Genomic DNA, 24,220 nt, shown 5'->3' on the forward strand with positions numbered 1-24,220 from the left:
CCTCATTTCTCATTAAGCTCTTTGGGTGTGATTACTAAGTGCCTGAAGTGAATTATTTCTGAACAAAATGGCTGAAGGAGGACAGGACATAGGCAGACAGACACAGTGCCCTGTGCCTCAAGACACCTGTTTATTGGGGACACAACTCTGCGACAGGGATGACAGTAATCGTACCAAAAATAGCGACGTCTACAGGGCCCCTGAAGGGGCTAGAAGGGTACAGTGCCCCCCACCCCCACCCATTGTACAAAAATAAACTCTCACGCCTATGGACCAGCAAAGACTGGCAGAGCGGCTCCTCAACAGGGACACAGCCTTCTGCCAGCCCTGGGACCCCGTTCTTTGATCCTCACCCCTGCCACTTCTAAGGCACTGTGACTCCCCTGGGCTGGGTGGGTAGCGCCCGCCCACCCTCCTACGCCCTCCACCCCCTCCACCTCTGGTCCGCCTGGGGCTGGGATATGGGTCCCACGCTGCCCCCTGCTGGCTGCTCTACCCAACTACCTCTAGCGCTCCCCCGCTCCCGCGGGGTAAGCTCACTAAGCTAACCGCCCCTAAGAGGGCTCCCTACCGTTCCTGTCCCCCCAGCCCCGCCTCTCCTGATCTCGACAGCCCGGGGCCCTCCTCCCCTTCCTGCGGAGGACTGGGAGGGGTCTCTCCCGACTGTACAGGGGTGTAGGACGGGGACGCATCGGCCTGGGGCGGCCTGCGGCCCCGAGCCCTGCGGCTGTGGTGCACTTGCAGGTGCAAGGCCATGAGCTCAGGCGCTCCAGTGGCGAAGGGGCAGAAGAGGCATCGGTGGAGGGCACCCCCCGGCCCAGCCTCGCCTCCTGGCCCCGCCCGCAGGGACAGGTCCAGGGGTTCGGCCTCACCGCCTCGCCCGTTGCGCAGGGTCCTCCCAGGGCTGGCAGGCTTCCGACGGGACCCCGGCGCAGCGCTCGAAGGGGGCCGGGGGTTCGCCGCGCCCTCCACCCAGGTCGCAGGCTGCGGAGCCGTCTTGGCTCCCGACGGCTGTGCGGAACCCCGCTGGGAAGGGGGCGGTGGCTCCGGGGGCGGTCCGGGGCCTGCTCCGCTTCTCTGCTCTCGGTGGTGGCGCTGCAGGTGATACTTGAGCGAGCCGGATTGGGTGCCCGCGTAGTCGCAGTGCGGACACTTGTAGGGGCGCTCGCCTGGAGAAACGGGTGGGACAGGGTCACAGAGGCACAATCACCGTTCACCCCCACCCACATTTCGCTCTAGATACAGACCCCTCTGGACCAGAAGAAAAAAAAAAAAAAACACTGCCACCCCACCCCCTCTGATTTAACAAAGCAGCAATCCGGATCTGGTACCCCTCTCATCTCTCTTCCTGCCCTCCAATTCCCTCCCCACCCCAGAGACTGGTCCCCTCACCTGTGTGCACTCGCAGGTGCACTTTAAGGTGATGCGCTGAGCGGAAAGATTTTCCACAGAAGGGGCAATCCTTTCCTGTGGCTCCCCGGCCCCCTTCAGGCCGGGACCCTCCAACTAACAGCCCATTCTCTTCTGCAATACACACATTAAGGAAGTCAGAATGGCCCTTTGCCCTAACCCTATCAGGGCCATGCGTTCCCACACCCACCCTTTAGGATTCCTTCCCCTCCAGGCCCAGAAGCAAACAGTACATTTGAGGGAACCTGAGGGGGTGGATTTGTTGTGAGTGGTGCTGTGCCTGTGAAAAGTGGCCTCCAGGAGCGGAAAAAAAATGGAGAATTAAGAGACAGGTCTTTTTAAAAGGAGGGGACAGGAGGGCAGTGGTGGCATCAGAGTGGGCCCAGGGTGTGGAAACCTTGGAGAGAAAAGACCCCTTACATACCCTGCGTGGCGGTGGACCTTGCTTGGGTCCCCGCGGCAGGCGCAGAGTGCCCTGGCCCCTCGCCTGGGCGGGGATGCAGTGAAGCCAGAGGGCCCAACGCCCTGCTCCGGGCCCAGGTCTCCTCCTCCGCCTCCACCACCTCCTCTTCCTCCTCTGGCTCCTCGGCGCGATGCCGGCGAGCCCGGGCCGGGAGAGTGGAGGGCAGTGGGCGGAAGCCTCCGAAGCTGCGGCCAGCCCCAGGCTCAGCGCCCTCACCATTGGGCCGGGCCTCGCCAGCTCGAAGGCTCAGATAGCCCAGGAGACTCGGAGGCTCACGGCGCTCTGCCGGAGTGGGTGCTGGGGCCAAGAGGAGCGCGGGGCCCAGTGGCTCATAGGCCAGCAGGCCCAGGTCAGGAGGCTGAGGGGCCCGGGCCGCCCCGGAACCAGGACCCGGGGCACGCAACGGGCCCAGCTTGCTGGCGTGCACCTTCATGTGGTTCTTAAGGAACCAGGGCTCCTTGAAGCAGCGGCCACACACGGGACACGCGTGATCGAAGGAGGCCTTGTGCTTGCGCATGTGGCCCTTGAGAAACCAGGACTGCGTAAAGCTCTGGCCACACACTTGACAGCGGAACTCCGGGGGTGCTGGGGGGTCCTCGGGAGCAGCAGGAGCGGGGGCGGGAGCTGCCTCACGTTCGGGCTCCGGCTCAGACTCTGGGACCGATCTGGGTTCAGGTTGGGGTGGAGGCTGAGGCTGGGGCGCAGCCGAGGAGGCCGCCAGGGGGCGCTCAGGAGCTCCGTGGGCCGTCAGGCTGTGATGCAGCAGCTCCTCCTCCTGGCTGGAGCCAAAACTGCACAGGCCGCACTTCCAGGGCCTGTGCAGGATGTGCAGGTGGCGTTCGCGCTCCGCCGCGGTGCGAAACTTGCCTTTGCAGAAAGGGCAACGGAAAGTGGACGACGAAGGAGCCTGGGGCCGCGCCAGGCCTTCGGTGGCAGGGGTGGACTGCATGCCCCCTGAACTTCGGGCTCTCCCCAGCCGGGCCTCGCGCAGTAGCGCGCGCTCCTCCAACTCCAGCAACAGGCGTGCGGCCGGGCTACGCGGGCGCTCGGGCTGGTGCGTGCGCAGGTGCGAGCGCAGCAGGGCCCGCTGCGCTGCGCGGTGGCCACAGTGCGGGCACTGGAAGGCCTGGGCGCCCGGGTGCGCCCGCAGGTGCAAAGCCAGGATAGAGTTGAAGCGGAAGCGCTTCCCGCATACAGGGCAGGGGAAGCGCCTTTCGCCTGCGCGACTCTCGGACCAGCCCACTGCTCCCATCCCTGGAGACCCGGCGCTCACGCCTGGCCCGTTGGAGTAGCGCTGCAGATCCAGTTCGCCGTCGAATGCTGGCGGCGAGGGCGCTAAGTGGCCGCCCGGGGCACGGGGACGTGAGCCCTGTGAAAAAAGATGGTAACAGTGCAAGGGGTGGAGAAGGGAGAGCTGTGGGAAAAGCAAGGGCGCAGAAGGCCAGAAGAACACCCGAGGGAGGGTGGGTTGGGGCCTGAATCAAGAACACCAAGTGCCCTTCCCACTCACCGTGGGGGAGGTGGGATGTGAATGGGAATTGAGCTGTTGGGGCCACAGACATAACTTCTAATAATGGGAAGTCAGAGAGAGAGAGAAACAGGGAGGGGGAGGAGTATAGTTGTAAGTACTTGCAGGTTCAAGCCAGAGCTTCTTCACTCACCTCCATGGACCCCCTTCACATTCTTTGGTTCTTGGGAGTGCAGGGAAGAGGAGGAGGAAAAGCTGCTAGTGAAGGCAACAGGTGCTGAAGAGCTAAAGCAAGGGAGACAGATTTGGAGGAAAAGATGAGCCCTGGTTTTCAGCAGTGGAAAGAGGCACCCCCAACCCCATACTCTTAGCACTCTTAGCTGAAACCTATCCCTTCATTCTCCTTCCTTGTATCCTGAGACAGGAGGGGACTACTGTCTTCAAAACTTGTACTCCTTGATTTGCCCAGCCCACAGGCTCCCTGATAACCCAGCTGTCTTCCCCCAAATTATTCATTTTACATGGCTTAGTCCAAACCACCACCACCACCACCACCTCTGCCACTAACCACCACCACCAACAACAACAACTACCACCACCATCACCACCCCCTGGTGGTGGAAACCATCACAATACACCCCTCTCTCATTTAAGTCAGGCTATACAGCTTGATGAGCAAATGGGGTGGGCCTGCCATGCTCCCCAGTTATCCAAGTGGGACTAGTTGCTCTCAGACCCCTAACTGACCAGCCAGCCAAACAACCTTCCATACTCCACAGTCCTTCCTTCTGCCCTTATCCTGTCTTTCTGTCTTTTCCCCCTCATTCTCCCTCCCTCCGCCTGGATTCCTGATCCATTCATTTCCATTCATTACAGAGACTCATTCATGCATGGGAGAGAAACACCTCCCAGCAGCAGAGAGTCTGGAGACAGACAGAGGGGGAGGGGCATGAAGGGGGAGAGAGCCAGAGGGAGAGGGAATGAAGAGAGAGTTGGGGGAGGAGTGGAAGTTAAGGGGCTCTGCTGGCCTGGGGAAGGGGTTAAAAACTGCAAATACCGGATAGGATTCATCCCCGTGTTTCAAACCTTGGAGCCTGCAGTTTGATGGGGCATCTCAGCCCCTTTGTCCAGGGCTGTTCCGAGGCAGGCTTTCCTCCTCTCTGCAGGGGAGAGGCTCCCTCACACAAGAGGAGGATTACACTGGCTCTGAGCTCAAGAGGCTGGAGTGAGGGACGGGGGGCGGGGCTGGGCCATCTGCACAGATAGGGGCTCAGCACATGCTCTGAGCAGGAAAGGGTTAAAATTCTCCAGGCTGAAATTCCCTGGGCCTGGGATGTGCAGAGCTCCAGTTCTGAGGAAGGAGAAGAGCACTGAGAAGATTGGGGGGGGGGGGGGGGGGGGCGGGGAGGAGGGCTCTCCTGATTCTAAGCTGCAGAGGTTAGCATTAGGACTTAGAAACAACCCCAGAATTAACATTCATAGAAATAGGCCTGAGAGGACAACCAGAAGTCAGCCAGCCTAACTTCCTACTTACATATAGAATTGTGTCTGGTCAAGGCCAGATGAATGTAGACCTAACCTATTTTTCTTGCCTGAGATAGAAAGAATATTTGAGATATAAAGAACTTCCTTACAATAGCCATTGTGAAACTGAAATGGGTTAGTGAGAAAGAAAAGGACTCAAGCATTACTTTGCTTAAGGATCTTTAACAGAAGAGAACTGGGCCAGGAGTCAGCCCTGCTTATCAGCAAAGAGAAAAGCCTCTGGAGGTCCAAGCCTTCTTTAATTTTTGACATTTAATGAATGTGATAAGAGTCTATGAAGGGGCAGGTACCTGTTACATGTGAAATCTGGGTTAAGGGAATTTTATGAACAGGAGGTTGACTGGCAAAGTGTCCTCATCCAAGGGTCACTAAACAACCTCCACCACCATCTTTAATATTTGCATTTCTGTAGTTCCAAATTAGAGCATCCATGGTCATCTTCTGGATCCTCCAAATAAACCCCTTTCCTGAGACTAAGAGCCCAGCTAGACTCAGTGAGTAGTCTCAGGAAAGGTGAATTAAAGAGTAGGACCAAAGAGTACAGGCTATTGTGGGTCCAGTCTGACTATTAATAGCCCTGCAACCTTCAGTAAATCACTTAACCTCCCAGTTTACTCATCTGTAAAACAAGAAGGTTGAACTAATTTATACTGATGGTCCCTTCCAGCTTGAAAATTTGTGGTTCTGAGTCACAGGACTCTTCTGGACCCCAGAGGGATGTTGAAATAAATGGTCATCCCTTCAGTACCATGGAGAGTGCAGTGGGCTACCAGAGGAGCCACTTTGGCCACCTCAGTACCATAGAAAGAGCTAGGAAGTGCTAGAAGGGCCACATTTGCCATTTTAGCACCACAGATAAAGCACTGAGAAAAGCTAGAGGATTTTTAAAAATTCCTATCTGGGAACCATGGGGAAGCGGGCCGGGGGAACAGTGATACCAGAGGGATTATTTTGGCCTTTTGGATGTCACTGAAAATAGATAAATGTAATAGAAAATAGATGTAACTAGAAGAATTTTAATTAGCTATAAGGAGTGTCCTGACAGTTACAGTTTGTACATCCTGGAATGAGTTACTGAGGCATCGTATTTGGGTCCATCACATTCTGTTGCTCTCCTGGGGATTCCCAGAACATCCTGGTGTACAGCCAATCTGGTATATTCAGAGGAAGCAGATGGTGGGGGAGGAGGGGGGGGGAGGCTGGGAATACTGCATGGTCATAGCTGACTAACCTATGGGCACATATTCTGATTCTGAGAAGATTCTAGGGCCCCTAAAACTGCCTGTAGGACAGCAAGCAAAATACCTCATGGGAGGCTGACCTCATATATAAGGCAAGTAGAGCAGGAACAGGGCAAAGTTTCCTTCTCCAAAACAAAACAAAAACAAAGACTTGCTTTGCACATAGCATTTTCCAGGTCAGAAAAAAAAGTGATACATAAGAAGGCCCAAATTGAAGGTGAATTCCCAAACAGGGTACCCCAGAGGGTAGCCTCAAATAAACAAAACCCACTTAGACACCTTCCTAGGCCCAGTCAAGACCTCCTGAATCATCTCCGCACCAAAGGAGGTCCCAGGCACGTGATCCCATGAGTTTGTGTTTGTTTGTTTTTCAATAGGAGACAGCACTGACAGGGTCCAAGATCTATGAACTGGCTTAGAACACAGATCATGCATGTTTTGCCTGTGAGCAATAATTAGAGTTTTCTATAGTCAAGCCCTAAACACCATCCACGAGATTTGGCCAGACAGTAGTACTGACCTACTTTCCACTCCCACTGGGAATCAGGGGTTATCTGGACCTTATTTGGGTTCTACACGGATATAGGGCTAGGGCTAGGGATCATAATTCCTTCTAAAGTAACAGGCCAATTATTTTTATGTGCTAGGAAAGCTGGTGGGGAAGGGGGATGTGGACCATCAAACCTTAACCGAGTTAGGGAAGAATGGAAGGGTTGGTGAGAGGAGTCTTAGAAACAAGGTCAGGTACATAGAAGCATCTGCTGACTGAAGGACCTAGAAGATTGTCCTTCAAGTCTGTGGTTCAAAAGTTTTTAGAGTCAGAGTGTAAGGGGCAAGAATTCAGGATTTCTGAGGTATAGTTGTAACTAAGCCTCGGTCATTGTTCATTTCTAATACTTGATGTTTTTCCCTCTGTTGAGAACTCTACACCTCTGAAGTCCACTACCAATTATGATTAACACTACACTAGATGACGTTAGAAAGAAAGAGAGCTTCTTAGGGGGTCTAGAGTCAAGATCACTTTTATCACACAACCACATGCCAGTAGCTCACTTTTATGGTCTCCTCTCCATGGCCTTCTGAACCTTACTGCTCAGGGAATTCCTCTAAATTGACCCCACATCACAGCATGCCCATCTTTTACGCTGAGTCCTTGCTAAAGCTTCCTTCCCTCCATCCTCACGGTCCTGATTTGGGGGCATGGCACCTCAGTCATTGACTCCAAATGTGCAGCAGGAGACAAGAGGAAGGTTCACCTGCTGACTTACTGCCACCCCACCACAGTGAATCTTATTCCAGAGGCATGTCCCAACTTGACCCCTCTTCTGAAAGTTCTAGAGAACCTTGATTTTGGGGAGGGGGCATGGAGCCAACCCTAAGTCCCCTTACCTGGAGCTGACCCTAGAAAGGTCAGAGCCTTAGCACCCATATGAGCCTCAGTCCTCAGATTAGGGGGTGGGGGGGGTGGGCAAAAGAGCCTCTGGGAAAATCTCCCTCCCAGAAGTAGGTTGGCAAGTAGGGCAGGACCTGTGATCCTGCACAAGAGATTCTTCCAGCAGCACCCCAGTCCCCTCCCGGGGAAGATAAGCTAGAAGGATGATGGGGGGGGGGGGGGGGGCAGGGTTGGGAGACTGGGAGGCCAGGGCTCAGCTACCCGGGCCGGGAGAACAAAAGCTGAGTTGCAGCCGCCTCCGCCGCTGCCGCCGGCCGAGCTCTTTGTGACACTTTGTTTGGGACGCAGAGAGGGAAGCACCCCCCATCCTCTCCCCTCCCCCACCCCCCGCTCCGGGAGAGTTTGGGTCCCTTCCCCCTCTTCCATCAGCCCTACCTGGGCCGGGGGGCGCTCATCCACTCTGGCTCCCGGCTCAGCCGCCCTGCACCCCCAAGGCCCCTCGCGCCCTGCCTTCGGGCCCCTACAAAGACGCCCGCGCGCCCCCCCCAACGCTGGCCTTTCCCCTTTGGTGTCCGCTTTCCCGTCTTCCCCACCTGGCCCCCCCCCTTCCTCGAGGCCCCCCAGCTCTCCGGGCTTCCGAAGCCGCCGCCCCCACCCCGCCCCCCCAGGAGCTCTGGGCGAAGTTTGCTTGGGGCCGAGCCGGCGCCCCTCCCCCGCCCCCGCCCCCTGCACCTGCTCCGAGCCGGGCGCGCGGAGCGGGCCCCCCCTCCGGGTGGGGGGGAGGGGGCCGGGGGCGGGGGCCGGGTGGCGGAGGGGGGGGGCCGGGAGTGGGGGGAGCGGCTACTCACGAGCCCCGGGCGGGCGGCGGCGGAGCGGGCGGCGGCGGCGGCGGCGGCGGGCGGCGGGCCGGCGGCGCGGGCGTCAGCGTTACGTGGGGCCGGGGGAGATGCGCCGGGCCCCGGCCCCCCCGCCCCCGGCCCGGCCCCCGCCCCCTCCCCGGTCCCCCGCCCCCGGCCCTGGCCCGCATTGTGTGCGGCGGGAGGCGGCCCGGCCATTAGCATGCGGGGGGCGGCGCGGCGGGGCTGGGAGCCGCGCGGGAGCGGGAGCGGGGCTCTGGCTCCGGGGACAGGGAGCTGGGGACCCCGGGAGCCGCGAGAGGCGGCCGCCAGGGGCGGGGTGCGGGCAGTTTGGAGACTGGGGGCGCTGTCGGAGGGAGGGAGGGAGTGAGCGGGGGTGGGACGCACAGACGATTCCAACGGGAGACTGGAAGAGATTTTGAAAGGTCATCTCGTCCTTCCCCCAGCCTCCAAGCCGGACTGCCCCTCCCACCCTAAACCCGGACATACCAGGGAAGGAGTTGGCTCTGCCGCTCTTTCTGCCCCAACATGCACAGACTCGGGAAGTTCTTCCTGGGGTTTTATCTCAAAGCCTCTCCCTTACAATTTCTGTCTCTCTTTTTGGGGAGGAGGAGGAGGGGCGATTATAGAGATAGTTAATGTCTGCCGTATAAGAAACATTATTAAAGTTACTCTTCGGTCCTTTCTGTTCTTGATAAACAATTCCTGCTCCTTCCTCTCGAATTCTCTTTTCCACTCCTTAAGTCACTTTAATGGCTCTTCAATACAACAAATATTTACTGATTGCTTACTAAGTGCCAGGCACTGTGCTCAGCACTGTGGGGGATGAACATATGAGGGGGGTTGTGATACCCTCCCATGAGCAGACTGTAATCTAGACGGGGGCTACAAATTTGTAAATAGTACACTCAGATTTTATCAGTATTTACCGAATGCCTGTTTACATATTTAATAGTGTAGAATCCTTACAATAACACTCTGAAATATAATCAGTCTGCATATACAGGTAAGGAGAATGAAGCTGAAGCGTCTCTTTCCACTGGCCTACCAGCTCAGGGATCATCAGAGCAAGCCTAACATTTCAAATTCTGTAAGGCCATTGCCACCAAATAGAATTAATGCACATGGGGACTGAAGAGGGAGTAGACACACAACTTCTCCAAATCCCTTTAAGTGTGATTCCCACTCCACAGGAAAGAAAAGTGGACACAATGCTCCAATGAGTGTTGGACCAGCACTAAGCAGGGCAGAAGTGGCTTTCAAAGGGCCGCTTGCCATCCAGGACCCTGCCTCTTGGTACTAACTCCCAGGACTCTTCTGCCCAGTCTTCTGCCATCAGTAATAATAATGATAATAGCCACTAACAATTGTTGAGCACTTATGTGCCAGGTACTGGGCTGAGCTAGTTCGTTGCATTTTCTTTTAATACTCAAGGCAACCCCTTGAGTATTGTATTGAGATCAGTATTATTAACTTCCCTTTATAGATAAGGAAACATTAAGTAATTTGCCCAAGGTCACCCTGGTAGATCTGGGATTTGAACATAGGTTCAGTTTTCTTCAGATCTCAGGCTCTGCACCAAGATGTGTCTTTCCTATTTTTGCTCCATAGAGTATATATTTGGGGCTAGCTGGTTCTGCTTCTCACTGTAGAAATAAATGCCCCCCACCCCCAACTTAGCTTCTGAATAAGCTTTTAGTATACAGGCATCAGGCACATCAGTGTGACCTCGTCACACCACTGATGGTTATTAAGTACCCTCCATGAGTCAACAATCTCTCATAGCCATATCATTAGCCCCCTTTTTATCACTCAGGTTGAACAAAGTAAGGTTCAAATAGGTAGAATAGTGTATCTAAGTTCACACAGCTGGGAGTGACAGAGCTGAGATTCTAGTCCAGGCACCTGACTGCAAGGCAACTTCTGTCTCTCAAAAATATTCATCAGTAGGGGTGCCTGGGTGGCTCAGTCCGTTGAGTGTCCAACTCTTGGTTCTGGCTCAGGTCATGATCCCAGGGTCATGGTATCGAGCCCCACATTGGGCTCCACTCTGACAGCATGGAACATGCTTGGGATTCTCTCCCTCCCTCTCTCTCTCTGCCCTCCCCGGCTTGCACTCACACTTGTGCACACTCTCTCTCTCAAAATAAATAAATAAATTTTAAAATTAACTTAAAAAAATATTCATTGATGTCCTTCCCAAAACTGACCATTTAGGGACAATCTTATACATATCTAGCTGCAAATTAACACTGAGAAACAATCCCCACTATAAGTAGGGATCCCCATCTACTTAGTATCCAATCCAAAGTAAATCCTTCAAGAAAGGAAGGAGAGAGGAGAAACTGTCCAGAAAGTGAGAGACAGGAAGGCAGGGGAATTAAACCTTGCCTGGTCTTGAGACAAATCTGCAAGTGGTAATGACAGGGGACCAAACTAGACAGTAATATGGGATTTCCCTAGAAACAGCCAGTAATTTGAAGAGGAAGCAAACAAACAAACAAGCAAACAAAAACCAAACAAGGGGAGGAGAAAGATTAGATGGAAATGTGGGGAAACTGAGGCCCAGGGTGGTAGTGTCCATGGGGATGAAGTGAACAATCAGAAGACTCAGGATGGGCAGAGAGGGGGGCAACAGGAAAGGACAGAGCAAGGCAGGAATGAACTGCCTTGTGGAATGAACTGAGGCTGGGTTTGCCCATGGCCACTCCCTGGATCCTTAGGCCTTCATGGGGACCTTTGCCCCACCACACCCAGCCCTGACAGCCTGTCTCTGCCAGCACAAGTTTATTGTCTGCTCTAAGCTACCAGACCCTGCTAGGAGCTCCAGGCCAGGCTGGGCCCCATCTCCTTGGAGTAGCTCCTTCAGACTAGGTAGGTGTGAGGCCCTGAGGCTCAACTCCCTGGATATTGGAAGTGGGCAGAGGGACAGCTCAAAGAGATATTGCTGCATGTGCTATCTCCTGCTAGGTGCCATAATGCATTTCTCCCAGCCTAGGAAGCATTGAATTCCAGTGGTCAAGGGAGCCATGGAGGAGAGACCTGCTCAGCGGGAACAGGAGAGACCCAGTGTTCGTCTGGAAAAGCTACAGCACTGGGCAAGGCACAGGCAGAGTGGGCACCTCTTGGTGCTGGCGGTGAGGCCAGGCTGCCCCACCCCAAGCTTCAGCATGCCCACTTGTATCCCAATTCAATTCCGTCCATTTTTAGGGAGCACCCACCATGTGCCTGAAACTGTGCTAGGCTCTGAGTGGGAGGAGGGTGGAGAAGGCATAGAACAATGAAGCAGGACCCTTAATCTCTAACTAGCTTCCATCATGTGGGGAAAACACATAGGTAAGTAACTAAAATTGGACAGGAGGCAGAAAATATTAAATAATATCCCATTCCTTTACTTGTCCTTGGTTGACTACTTTCTGCCAACATGCATTCCTCCCAATTGCTGATCTCTGGATCCCCTTCAACTCCCCTGTGTCCGGCCTCCAGGTGAGCCAGCTATGGCTGGCTGTGGCTGTGATGCCCTTTGCTGTCTCTGTTGCCTGCCTGAATTCTGCTTGTCACATGGCCACGGCGCTGCCACTTGTGCCTGGAGCTTTGGTAAGACCCACCACAAGGAAGGGTGGAAGGAAGATCCTGGAAGCCCCTCCCTCACAGGGCAGAGCTCAACATTTGCCTTTCTCAACATTCAGGGTCTCCTCACTGGGATGGTTACCCTTGAGCTGCGCAGATCACCCCGCCTCTGGAAGGTGAGAGGGGAAGAGAATACAGCACTGTTCTCCAACACTGCCCCCCACCAAACACACACACACACACACACACACACACGCAGGACTCAGCCCAGGAAGTGGCTAGATGTTAACTAATCCTGTCAGCTCTCTGCCCCTGACTGGCCTAAAAGGAGAGAAAGCAAGAAAGTTAGAGGGCCGATGGCCCTGTTTGGAGGTGGAGGAATAGGAGCTAAGTTTTGTTTTGGGGCTAGGCTGTAGGTGGGGCTTGGGATTGCAATGAGTCCCCTAGGCTGGGCAGAGCTGAGCTGGCTCACTGGCAGGTGCAGGCCATGATGATACTCAACATCTTCAATCTGATCTTGGGCTTCATCGTGGTGGTGGTCGAGGTGATGAAGACAGCCTTGGGGCCTGCCCCAACTGCCCCCTCCCAGGTATGGGTGAATAAAGAAGGTGGGAGGATGAGGAGGCAAGAGGAGATGGAGAGGGAAAGGGGCAAGAGCAAACAGGTGCTGGGTCCCCTGTAGCATTCTCAGCCCTGTCTACCTGCAGCTGGCTGGCTTGCTGGTGGTGGAGCTCAGCGCTGAGACCTTCACCTTAGGGGGAGTGCTCCTCTCAGCACACTCTCTATTCCTGCTGAGCCAGAGGAAGCCAGGATGCTGCCGGACCCAGAGTCTGCACTACCAGGAGCTGCAGGAGGTATTCAGGGCTTGGAGGACAGTATGGAGCAGTTAGCTAGCAGCTGATTTTTTCACTGGCTATTGTGGTCAGTGGCACTTAAGGGAAAACCATGGGGTTGGTGGGAGGTGGAGAGGGAGAAGGAGTTGTAGCCAGAAACTGGTTTTCTGGTTTTAGACGTTTCTCTCATAGTGGTGGGTAAGAGGGAGCTGGGCGTCTAAATGCCTGGAACTAGAAATGTGGGACAGCGTTAGGAAGCTGCCTAAAAGGAAGGACTATTGGAACAAGAAAAAATGGAAGAACAGGAGGAAGTTGTTTCTGTCTGGGATTCCCCCCTTCCTCACCCCTACAGTTTGCTCCCCTCACACCTATCTGGCTTTTAGGGTCTCTCTGAGTTGGAGGAAGTTGCTGATTTGGAGAATGGCCCCACGGTGGCTAGCACAGCAAATGGAACAAATGAGTGAGCTGGCGAGGGGAGGCAGAGAAGTCCTGCTCTGCTACCCGTCAGGAGCAGTTTCCAGACCCTCCTGTCCCCACTCCACAGAACTCAGAAGCTAGATGGAGTCAGTCCTCTGAGACCTACATGAAGTCCAGTGGAGTGCCTTCAATTTCATTCGGACTCGGCCCCTTTCTCTTCCCTTCCTCGCTAGGGGAAGCTATACCTAAACCAGAGTATTCCCTCACCTCACTAGCCTGAAAAGCTGCCCGCCTGCAGGACATCCTTAAGCCAACTTTTCAGCTGTACTCACTTCTCCCTTCCATCCTTCCCCTCCTTACCCATAGCCTCCCCATACAGCTTCGCATCTGTCTGATCTCACTTATTTCTCTTCTTTCCACATTTCACAATCCCATACTCCAAGCCCGGGTTCCCGTATGCGCCTCTTGGAAGTCAATCCACGCGGGCTTTAGTTTTCTCTTTCGATCCCGGTCCCTTCTACTCTAACAAAGACTACGAGTCCCAGGATGCCCCTCTGCCCCCTGGCCTGATGGGAAATAAAGAGCCTTCCCTCCGGGATGGGGGCGCTGTGCATCTGCTGAGTGACGCGAGGCGCTGTAAGTCGGGGCCTAGCCGAGAGTTTCCTCGGACGCGACCACTGGCCCTGGGTGCAGGGAGGAGCCGGGCGGGTTATCCTGCGCGGGGGCGCCGCCGCCCCAATCACGGCAACTGAGAGCTGACTGTGGGTCCACAGCCCTCCCTCTGGCAGCTTCGGGGACGAGCTGGGGCTGGGAGCTGGCCCTCGGCAAAGCTGCGTGCCCCAAATGCTGGCGCCGCGCCCCCTCCCATAGAGCCCAAATCCAGAGTCCTGAGACTTGGAGCGCGCGCGAGAAAGGGGTTGGAGATGATGAGTCAGAAGCCCAAGGCCCTTCTCGTCCCCCTCCCTTCGGGCCCCAGTGCCGGACGAGGACGGGCGCGTGGGGCAGATGGGTGGATGGGGCAAGAAGAGGAAAGGACGCGGCGACCCGAGCTAAAATTTTCCCGCCTCTTGCGAGCACGCCGGTGTAACGAGCCCGCGTTGCTGCCACCCTTTCTCTCCAAGGCGGGAGCGGGACTGCGCAGGCTCAGCCTCTCGCAGCCCCGCCGACCTTTGATCCCGGCAGCGTCCGGTTGTTGAAGCTCTGGTTGGGCTCAACCCCCACAGTTTATGACCTTCGCACGTGTGCAAAGATGACAAGCTCAAGTGGGCTTGAGAAAAGCCCAGGAAAACTGGGAGACCCAGTAGCACCAGCCGCTAGAGAAACTAGAAATTGACTACAGCTGGAGTACTAAGAGAACTCACCCCAAATTCACATAGTGCCCAGGATGGGTGTGCGCCTCACACTCATTTTTGTTCCCACTTGAGAAGGCTTCTTTCCCTAGAGAATGCTGTTTCTCCGAACTTAGTCAAGCCCAGGCATCAGTGAGGAAAGAGCGCAGCCTGGCTGCCTTGCCCTGACATTGCAGTGGTGCCAGCGGCAGAGCTCCTTTCTGTTTGTGACACCTTGGGAGTGGTGATAGTCGCCCTATGACAAGGTTGTGTGAGTACTAGTGGGTGGAGACAGTTCTGGAATTAGGCTCTTGAATGGAGAAAACAAGATCTGGGCCTCCCCCTTCTCCTCCCAGTCTAACCGCCACAATAATGCAGAGCTTATGTGTGCAAGACTGCGAAAATTATTTTCTTCAAAGTCAGAAGATGGTGGTGGATGAGGAAATTGGGGGTAAAAAAAACCAAAAAACAAAAACAATTCACTGTGTCTTCCAGATAGGATCGACAGCTTTTAGTGATAGGATCAGAAGTCTAGGAATTCTGGTTCTTGGAGAAGCTCAACCACTGTACAAATGAACCTTATCAGTCAGGTTAGGCTAGGCTTTGGTAACAATGCACCAGTTTTTTTCTTCCCTTAAGTAAGCTCTGTGAGCAGAGTGGGCTTGAACCCACAACCCTGAGATTAAGAGTCACATGCTTTCCCTACTAAGCCAACCAGGCACTCCCAAAATGCCCAAGTCTTAATGGCTTTCAACCACAAATGTTGGTCTCACAGTACATGTCTAGAGTAGTCTGGCAGTGAGCTCTACTCTTTAGAAGTTACTCAAGGTACCCAAGCTGTTAGAGCACCACCATTTTGAGATCCTACCTAAATTACCATGAGACTTAGAGTCCCCCACCCCCACCCGAGTGAAGTAAGCATGAGTTGTTCATGGGCTCTTAAATGCTTTTGCCTCAACAGGACATACACCACTTTCACTCCATTGGCCAAAGCCAGTCATTATAGCCACACCCAACTTGAAGAGGGCTAGAAGGGCAATCTTTTCAAATGTCTGGAAGAAGTGAAGCAGAAATATTTCATTAAAAGGAAAAATGTTAAATCATTTGTGGTGATTCTTGAGCAGCTTAGCAGATGGAACTCACCCATTCCAGCAATTATGCCTATATCAACCTCTAATTTTTTTTTTACATGAACCACTAAATGCAGTTGTTTTTTTTAAAGATTTTGTTTTATTTTTTAAGTAATCTCTACACCCAACATGGGGCTCAAACTCAGAGACCCCAGATCAAGAGTTGCATGCTCCATCCACTGAGCCAGCTTGGCACCCCTAAATGCAGTTTTTCATAGAAACTTTTCAAAAAAATAATAGGACTGGGAGCCTGGAACTTTAGATTCTGGTTTTGTTGTGTACATTTTGGGAAGTCAACCTTTTGGAACTACATTTTGCTTACATGGAGGTTATAATCATAGTATTTATCATCTCTGCCTTATTGGAATATCAAGGCTAAAATAAAATCACACATGGAAAAATACTTTGAAACTACAAGGCACTCCAGAGGCTGAAAATAAATTGCCTACAGGGTTATGGAGTAGTGTAAAGGAGTGAAAGAGATAGAGTATGAGGTAACAAGGATTGGTGGCAACTGTAGCAAACCAGAGAGCACACATTCTACTTCAAGATGTTCCCCTCTGGGGCGCCTGGGTGGCTCAGTGGGTTATGCATAGGACTCTGTTTCAGCTCAGGTCAGGATCTCACAGCTCATGAGATGGAGCCCAGCTTCAGGCTCCACACTGTCAGCAGATTCTCTCACACCCTACCACCCCGACCCCCCCGCCCCGTCTCTCTCTCTCTCTCTCTCTCTCTCTCTCAAAAATAAAAAAAGACGTTACCCTCAGTTACCCTTACTCCACTCTACCCAATTATTGCAAATGTGGGACTGTGGGCCTGGTACTGGCATAGTTCCAATTTTCCTATAAAAGTCAGAAATCCTAACTTGTTAAATGTGAGCTCTTCTGATTTTAAAATGTTGAGGGGCATCTGGGTGGCTTAGTCGGCTAAGCGTCCAACTTCAGCTCAGGTCATGATCTCACGGTCCGTGAGTTCAAGTCCTATATAGGACTCTGTGCTGACAGCTCAGAGCCTGAAGCCTGTTTCTAATTCTGTGTCTCCCTCTGTCTCTGCCCCTCCCCGTTCATGCTCTCTCTCTGTCTCTGTCTCTCTGTCTCTCTCAAAAATAAATAAACATTAAAAAAAATATTTTAGGGATACCTGGGTGGCTTAGTCAGTTAAGTGTCTGACTTTGGCTCAGGTCACGATCTCACAGTTTGTGGGCTCGAGCCCGCTGTCGGACTCTGTGTTGACAGCCTGAAACATGCTTCAGATTCTGTGTTTCCTCTCTCTGCCCCTTCCCCGCTCACACTCTGTCTCTCGTGTGAGACATAAATAATATAATAAATAAATAAATAAATCGTTAAAAAATTTTTTTAAATTTTTTCAATGTTGAGAACAATATTTTTCTTTTCAAATTGAGGATCAGATTCAGCCTAGAGTCTTTCAATTTTAGTCTCCTTGTTATTCAAACATATGATGGGAATTCAGGTTTTGGGTGTGCAATACACTTCTTGTAGGCCTTCAAGGTCTTTTCTGAAATTCAAGACTCTTGGAGAGACATTGTGTTCTTAACCTTTTTTTTCTTTTTTTTTTTTTTAAATCAATATCTCTCTACAGCATTAGTTCTCAGGGAGGGGGAATTTTGCCCACTAGGAGTTATTTGCCAATGTCTAGAGATATTTTTAGTTTTAACAACTGGTGTTGGGGGCAGGTGAGGGGTTAGAATGGAAGGAGCATTAGATGATTAGGTGAGAAGTCAGAAGATCAGAGATTTAGTCTCAGTGTTACTAATGCCCCTTCCATATGCATTATCTTCTCCCAGCTGCGAATGAAGATGGTCTGAGACATCCTGTGATCTTCATTATTCTCCCCCACACTGCTTGTCTCCAGAGTCCTGGCTGCTTCGGGAAAGCATTCTGCTTTGCTACAAATCTTCCCAGCAATCACCCTTATCACTTTGGCAGCCTCTGTGAAAGTCACTCATATTTTACTTGAATTACTGCCTATTGGAACTTCACAGAAAGAAGTGACTGTGACAAGGTTCCTGCTGACGTCAGTTTTTCAAGGCCTTGACCCCTATCCCTTGCTTTAAGCACTGTAGAAATGACCGATTCACATGTGGCTTCATATGCAGCTGAATTCTGTGGTGATTGAGAAATTCTCCGTGTTGATGAATTTTGCCCTCATTTCTTTGAAATTCAGTCATTTTTTTCTGGCCTTGAATACAAGATTATAGACAACAGACGGTATCTCCCAAATCAAATACCTGCTTTTGCAAATAGTTTAGGGTTTCTGTGCTGGGCTGTGTCCTCTGCTGCCATCTCGTGGCCTCTTGGCTGCCCGGGTCGAGGTCTCACAAAGAGCCTTCCCGCAAGGTAATGGCGTGTAGCAGGGGCTCTGTTGGAGAAAGAACCTCTTCAAGCAGCGAGATGCTCCCCATATCCCTCCCCTGCAGCGGGTCCACCAGGGCCGAGGCACCGCGGCCTGGCGGGGAACCTGGACGCGGCGAGCAGGCGGGAGGCGCAGGGCCCTTCCGTGTCCTCCTCACCCCAGCAGGCCTCCGTGTCTGCTCTGCGGGGCTGGACTTGAGCCACCGTCAACTACCCAGGAGTAATGGGAGATCGCCTCGCCTGCCTGGTCGGATGAATGATCCGCAGCCTCTTGCCTCTACCATCCCAGGGCTGGGATGTTCTTAATCTCAGGGAGGAGAGATTACCCCGTTGGGTTTCTGGATTCCTTTTTCTTGGCTAGGCCCATTCGGTGTTGCTTTGTGTCCACGCTTCATCTTGGCTTGCCCAGCCCATGCTCCTCCAAGTTCGGTATTTGATTGACGGGTTTGATGGGGCGCCTGGGTGGCGCAGTCGGTTAAGCGTCCGACTTCAGCCAGGTCACGATCTCGCGGTCTGTGAGTTCGAGCCCCGCGTCAGGCTCTGGGCTGATGGCTCGGAGCCTGGAGCCTGTTTCCGATTCTGTGTCTCCCTCTCTCTCTGCCCCTCCCCTGTTCATGCTCTGTCTCTCTCTGTCCCAAAAATAAATAAAAAAACGTTGATTGACGGGTTTGAGCAGGACAGAGGCAGGGCGGTCGGTGTGAGGTAACGTTTCCTATAAACATGACAGGATCTGTGCCCTGTACTGATCAGAGGCCCCTCTCTAGGGTACAGGGAATCTGAGCTACTTGTGACTGAGCAGTGACTCTGCAAGAGGGGAAAGGCAGAAAACACTTTTAGTTGATGCTATTTTTTTTTCACTATAATACTGTATTAAAAACTTTCCAGTTGTTAAAGCAAATGTGTAGAACTGTCCCTCATGTTAGCCCCTCCCGTATACTTTCTGTATGTTCACCTTTCTATGGAGAGCCCTGATTGTACCACAACCCCATTACCCCTAACCCTAGAAGGGGAGGAGGAAGAGGACACCCTTGGTGTTTATTTTAATCAGCTTTCCCCCAGTATAAAAATTCAGGGGGAAGGGCCTCCTTGTATAATTTCTTAGGGCCTCACACTAGATGGCTTGCTACTAAGCCATCCGTGTGTAGTGCTTCTCTTGAAAATTCAGATGCTATTTACTTAATGGGAGTTGTCTTCCATTTCTTTTGTTTTTCCTTTGTGTATATTTTTTCTGCCTTATTTCATTATTTTATACTCCATGTTATTTTTTATTCTACTTATCATCTGAATCTTCGGTTTATTTTTATTAGAAACTTTTCCTATATTCTGTCCAAAATTAATAAGTTCTCCTTGTTGATTCTTGGCTATTTTACCTTGCCTTTATAAAGTTTTCTTGTTTGGGGATGCCTGGGTGGCTCAGTCGGTTAAGCGTTTGACTTTGGCTTAGGTCATGATCTCATGGCTCATGAGTTCAAGCCCCTCATCGGGCTCTCTGCTGTCAGCACAGAGCCTGCTTTGGGTCATGGGATTGAGCCTTGCGTTGGGCTCCACACTAAGTGTGGAGCCTGCTTGGGATTCTCTCTCACTCTCTGCCCCTCTCCCCTGCTCATGCTCTCTCTCTCAAAATAAATAAATAAACATTAAAATATATATATATATATATATATATATATATATATATATATATATATCTCAACTGAATGATTAGAACAGATGACCTTTGGGGTGCCTGGGTGGCTCAGACAATTAAGCGTCCAACTTCGACTCAGGTTATGATCTCACAGTTCTTGAGTTCAAGCCCTGCGTCAGACTCTGTGCTGACAGCTCAGAGCCTGGATCCTGCTTCTATTCTGTGTCTCCCTCTCTCTCTGCCCCTCCCCCACTCACGCTCTGTCTCTGTCTCTCTCTCTCTCTCTCTCAAAAATAAATAAACATGAAAAAAAAAAAAAGAACAGATGACCTCTAATTTATTTTACAACAGTAGGATTTGGTTTTTCATCAATGGTGATGTTTTTAATTGACACATCCATCCTCTCTAATTTGAATGCCTGGCCCTGGGCAAAATTGTAAAGTAAGGTGTAAAAGATTCCTCTAGTCTCTAGAACAGAGTTTATCAACCCTGACTACTGACATTTGGACCAGATAGCTCTTTGTTGTGAAAGGCTGTCCTGGGGAATGTAGAATGCTTAGCAGCAGCCCTGACCTCTAACCACTAGATACCAATAGCACCCCTCCCCCCTCTCCCCCAGTTGTGACAATTGAAACTGTCTCAGACACTGCCAATGTCTCCTGGGGAGCAAAACAGCCTCCTCCTTGAAAACCAATGCCTTAGAGAGATATAAGATTTCAAGAACTTAATGTCTAACTTCACCCAGATTCTTATACTGAAAAAGAAGAGACGTACAAAGGCCTACAAGAGCCATATTGCACATCCCAAGCCCGAAATCCTACCCCCACTGTCCGCCTCTTATTCCTCCTCTGAATTTTCTGTCTTAACTGATATTTTCATTTGGTTACACAAGCTGCATGCTAAACTCTTCTCCCTCATTTCCTATGGCCAAATGCTCCCATGTTCTATAGATTCTCCTCCTGCTCTTGAATCAGTTCTCTCCTTCACCACTGCCCCACCTTAGGCCCTCACTTCTTCACCTAGACCACAGGAAAAACTTCATAAAGTTTCTGTGCCTCCAGTCTTGTCCTTCTCATACATCTTCCATGTAACCACACAAATGTGACCACATGGCTTCCCTGCTTAAAAGCCCTTCAGTTGTCCCCATCACCTATAAGATCAAGTCCAAGTTTTTTTATTTTGTTATTTTTTTAGATGTTTATTTATTTATTTGGAGAGAGAGAGAGAGAAGGAGAGAGCAAACGGGGGAGGGGCAGAGAGAGAGGGAAACAGAGAATCCCAAGCAGTCTCCTCACTGTCAGCGCAAAGCCCCACTTGGGGCTCGATTCCACAAACTGTGAGATTGTGACCTGAGCTAAAATCAAGAGTCAGATGCTCAACCCACTGAGCCACCCAGATGCACCAAATTCAAGTTTTATAAATGATACAATGACCCCTATGACCTGGCCCCTGCCTGCCTTTCCAGTGCCATCTCCCACATCCTCTCCCTTCACTCTTCAGTGACAGCAATCTGAGGAAGGTGGCATTGGCATGCAGCCTTAACATTTAAAACAAAATTATTAATGTGTATGATAGACACTTCCACCCTATCTTTGCACTTCACCCTCTTACTCTCACTCTTTTATTTATTTATTTTTAATTTTAATTTTTTTTTTTTTTTTTTTTTTTTTTTTAGAGAGAGAGAGCATACACACAAATGGGGAGGGAACAGAGAGAGAGATGGGGAGAGAGATAATCCCAAGCAGGCTCCATGTTGTCAGCTCGGGACCTGACTCGGGGCTCGATCTCACAAACTGTGAGATCACAACCTGAGCCAAAATCAAGAGTCAGACACCTAACTGACTGAGCCACCCAGGTGCCCCTCGGCCTCTCACTGTTTTCTTTTTGATTAGCCCAGGGATGATGATGATATGATGATGATGATGACAATGACAGTATTGACTCAGTGATGGGCTGGAGGGTGGGGGTCAGTGCTGTTTGTTGCAGACATTACTGAGAAGGCAAAACAATTAGAACACTAGTAGGGGGGGCTCCTGTCTAGCTCAGTCAGTAGAGCTGGCGACTCTTGATCCCAGGGTTCTGAGTTCAAGCCCCACATTGGGCATAGACATTACTTAAATAAAAAATAAATAGAGAGCAGGGCCCATGGTTTATGAGCAGGCACCTTCATTTCATGCACGACCAAAGAGTGATTTAAAAATGGGTGATGTTGAGGGGCACCTGGGTGCTCAGTCGGTTAAGCATCAGACCTCGGCTAAGGTCATGAGCTCACAGTTCATGAGTTCAAGCCCAGGGTCTGAGCCTGACAGCTCAGAGGCTGGAGCCTGCTTCAGATTCTGTGTCTCCCTCTCTCTCTTCCCCTCTTCCACTCTCACTCTCTTTCTCTCCCCTCTGTCAAAAATAAATAAACGTTAAAAAAAAATTGGGTCACTTTGAGAAGGGCAAGAAGATTTTTGTTCAGAAATGTGCTCAGTGCTATACTGTGGAAAAGGGAGGCAAGCACAAGACTGGGCCAAATCTCCATGGTTTATTTGGGCAAAAGACAGGTCAAGCCCCTGCATTTTCTTACACGGATGCCAACAAGAACAAAGGAGTCACCTGGGGAGAGGAGACACTGATAGAGTACTTGAAGAATCCCAGGAAGTATACTCTAGAACAAAAATGATCTTCGCTGGCATTAAGAAGGCAGGGGAAAGAGCAGACTTGATAGCTTATCTCAAAAAAGCTACTAAGGATTAATATTTGGCGATTGCCTTATTTATTACAAAACAAAAATGTCTCATGACTTTTTTTTATGTGTACCATATTTAAATTGATCTCATACACCAGAATTCAGATCATGGACTATTTCTTTTGGACAGTCCTGATTTAAATAAGATTAGTTTGTGGTTAAATGAATATGATCAGCTTTTTAAACTTTGATAGTAATTCTGGTTCAGCAAGTGCTGTCCCCATTTTCCCCTTCGAAAAATAGATTGGAATTAATTAATAATGTTCAGCTTTTCACAGAGATGGTAAATGCCATGTTTAAACTTATAGAAGATTGGTTTTATATTTAGATTTATACAAATGTATATATTTAGATTTATATTTTTATATTTAGATTTATATAAAATAGATTTATATTATATTAATATATTTAAATACTAAGGAAATCCCTTCACTGTATCAGAACAGCAAGACTCAGCTGTGTTTCAAGTTGTTTGTTAGCCTGTTAAAGGCAAGGGCTGAAGATAAGCTGGCAATGTCCACTTTATCTTTTTAGTCTTAACTATGCCATTTAAAATGTTGCCTTTTGCTTAATGAAAGGCATTTTAGTGTGGTTAATGTATAACATTAAATCAAGAATATTAACAGTTCTCACATTTTATAGATGATCTGCAAGGTCAGATGCTTTTAAAATTCAGGTATAAGGTATAGCAGCAGCCTTGGCTTGTGAATTCTTTACGAAGTTATAATTTGGGGTTGTCTTCTAAACAGCTATTTAAAACACAACTGTGGAATTACCATATATATGTATGACTGGTAATGGCTATTGCCAACTAGTGGGTTAAAGTAGAGGAGATATGTCATCAACACAAATTTGTAAATTGTGTGTTAAGGCTTAAGATAATGAAAAACAAAATCACAGATCATGGAAAAAATTAAATAAATAAATAAAAACACTAGTAGGAGGTGAAAGCCATATCATGAAAAAATAAGTCAGAACATCTGATTTGGGCACATATATTTCTTTTTTTTTTTTTTCAAGTTTATTTATTTATTTTGAGACGGAGAGAGCAAGCAGGGTGAGGGGCAGAGAGAGAGACTCCCAGGCAGGCTCTGCGCTGTCAGCGCAGACCCCGATGTGGGATCTGAACCCATGAACCGTGAGATCATGACCTGAACCAAAGTCGGACGCTCAACTGACTGAGCCATCCAGGCGCCCCCAGTGCATATATTTCTTTCTTCCATGCATTATTCAAGCTGTTGTATCTAGTCCTAGCCCTACAACAGCCCTTCACAACAGCTACTGATCCTTAAAGACTCAGTTCCGTCCTCACCTACTTTGGGAAGCTTCCCTGACCTCTCCCACTAGCACCCAGACTATACTGTTCAATACTGCCTTAGTGCTCTATGCATAGTTCTATACTTACAACATTTTATTGTGAAGGGGATCAGAATATGCCACATCGGCATAAGGATTGTTTGGAGCTGAAGGCAAATAAGAAGCAGCAAACTCAGAAAGAACTCTCTGCCTTCCCCCATCTGCCTTAAAGTGGGATATAAAGTTCCCTTTGTGAAGCTCTTCCCCTCCCCTCTCCCCAAGCAGGAGGAGGAAAGACTAGCATTATCACTGCAGATGGAGTGCCACCACTGTGATGGGTCTGCACAAACAAACCTTACTAAAATAACCCTTATCTTCCATCAATTTCCCCCATATATTTGCTTTTCTACAATTTACCTCCCCTCGAAGCCCAAACCCCTTTCCTTTGTCTTGTCAGTTATAATCTCAAACTTTTTTTTTAAAGTTCTATTTATTTAAGTAATCTCTATATCCAATGTGCAGCTCGCACTCAAAACCCC

The 24,220-nt window shown here is 50.5% G+C and overlaps 3 protein-coding genes and 1 pseudogene across 9 annotated transcripts in view; 2 read left to right on the top strand and 2 right to left on the bottom strand.

The window, feature by feature from the left end:
* Window positions 1-5,743, bottom strand: part of NDRG2 (NDRG family member 2) — an 80,130-nt gene extending 74,387 nt beyond the window's left edge. The window contains exon 1 of the mRNA XM_053889244.1: window positions 5,669-5,743. Coding sequence (XP_053745219.1) covers window positions 5,669-5,728 — 60 coding nt within the window. The 5' untranslated portion in view covers window positions 5,729-5,743. The remainder of the gene's footprint in view (window positions 1-5,668) is intronic.
* ZNF219 (zinc finger protein 219) lies at window positions 90-14,680 on the bottom strand. 5 transcript variants are annotated; one of them, XM_019430573.2, is made up of 5 exons: window positions 14,559-14,680; window positions 3,535-3,626; window positions 1,835-3,242; window positions 1,393-1,524; window positions 90-1,169 (listed from the first exon to the last, which is right to left on the bottom strand). In XM_019430573.2, the coding sequence occupies exons 2-5, from the start codon at window positions 3,538-3,540 to the stop codon at window positions 568-570; spliced, it is 2,148 nt and encodes a 715-aa protein (XP_019286118.1). In that variant the 5' UTR covers window positions 3,541-3,626; window positions 14,559-14,680; the 3' UTR covers window positions 90-567. The 5 variants fall into 5 exon arrangements, with proteins under 5 accessions (XP_019286118.1, XP_019286120.1, XP_053745216.1 ...); XM_019430575.2 differs by lacking the exon at window positions 14,559-14,680 and adding an exon at window positions 8,867-8,993; XM_053889241.1 differs by lacking the exon at window positions 14,559-14,680 and adding an exon at window positions 8,369-8,757.
* On the top strand, window positions 11,160-13,823 carry TMEM253 (transmembrane protein 253). 3 transcript variants are annotated; one of them, XM_019430577.2, is made up of 8 exons: window positions 11,160-11,251; window positions 11,371-11,514; window positions 11,864-11,974; window positions 12,067-12,123; window positions 12,432-12,536; window positions 12,655-12,801; window positions 13,164-13,240; window positions 13,325-13,823. In XM_019430577.2, the coding sequence occupies exons 2-8, from the start codon at window positions 11,407-11,409 to the stop codon at window positions 13,365-13,367; spliced, it is 648 nt and encodes a 215-aa protein (XP_019286122.1). In that variant the 5' UTR covers window positions 11,160-11,251; window positions 11,371-11,406; the 3' UTR covers window positions 13,368-13,823. The 3 variants fall into 3 exon arrangements, with proteins under 3 accessions (XP_019286122.1, XP_019286121.1, XP_019286123.1); XM_019430576.2 differs by having other exon boundaries at window positions 12,426-12,536; window positions 13,325-13,822; XM_019430578.2 differs by lacking the exon at window positions 12,432-12,536 and having other exon boundaries at window positions 13,325-13,822.
* Window positions 14,681-22,082: 7,402 nt separating the features above from the next.
* On the top strand, window positions 22,083-22,490 carry LOC109255707 (cytochrome c-like; annotated as a pseudogene).
* Window positions 22,491-24,220: the final 1,730 nt, after the last annotated feature.

The sequence above is a fragment of the Panthera pardus genome, unplaced genomic scaffold, assembly GCF_024362965.1.
Source record: "Panthera pardus isolate Hobbes unplaced genomic scaffold, ASM2436296v1 HiC_scaffold_24, whole genome shotgun sequence".
NCBI classification, from domain to species: Eukaryota; Metazoa; Chordata; class Mammalia; order Carnivora; family Felidae; genus Panthera; species Panthera pardus.

Bases quoted from the DNA above. Each gene is read 5' to 3' on its own strand.
- ZNF219 (XM_019430573.2), bottom strand. The intron at 1,525-1,834 runs GTATGTAAGGGG...TGTGTATTGCAG, and splicing joins AAGGTCCACCGCCACGCAGG to AAGAGAATGGGCTGTTAGTT. The intron at 1,170-1,392 runs GTGAGGGGACCA...CCGTTTCTCCAG, and splicing joins GCACCTGCGAGTGCACACAG to GCGAGCGCCCCTACAAGTGT.
- TMEM253 (XM_019430576.2), top strand. From the start codon at position 11,407: ATGGAGGAGAGACCTGCTCAGCGGGAACAGGAGAGACCCAGTGTTCGT. The intron at 12,537-12,654 runs GTATGGGTGAAT...GTCTACCTGCAG, and splicing joins CCCCAACTGCCCCCTCCCAG to CTGGCTGGCTTGCTGGTGGT. The intron at 12,802-13,163 runs GTATTCAGGGCT...TCTGGCTTTTAG, and splicing joins ACTACCAGGAGCTGCAGGAG to GGTCTCTCTGAGTTGGAGGA.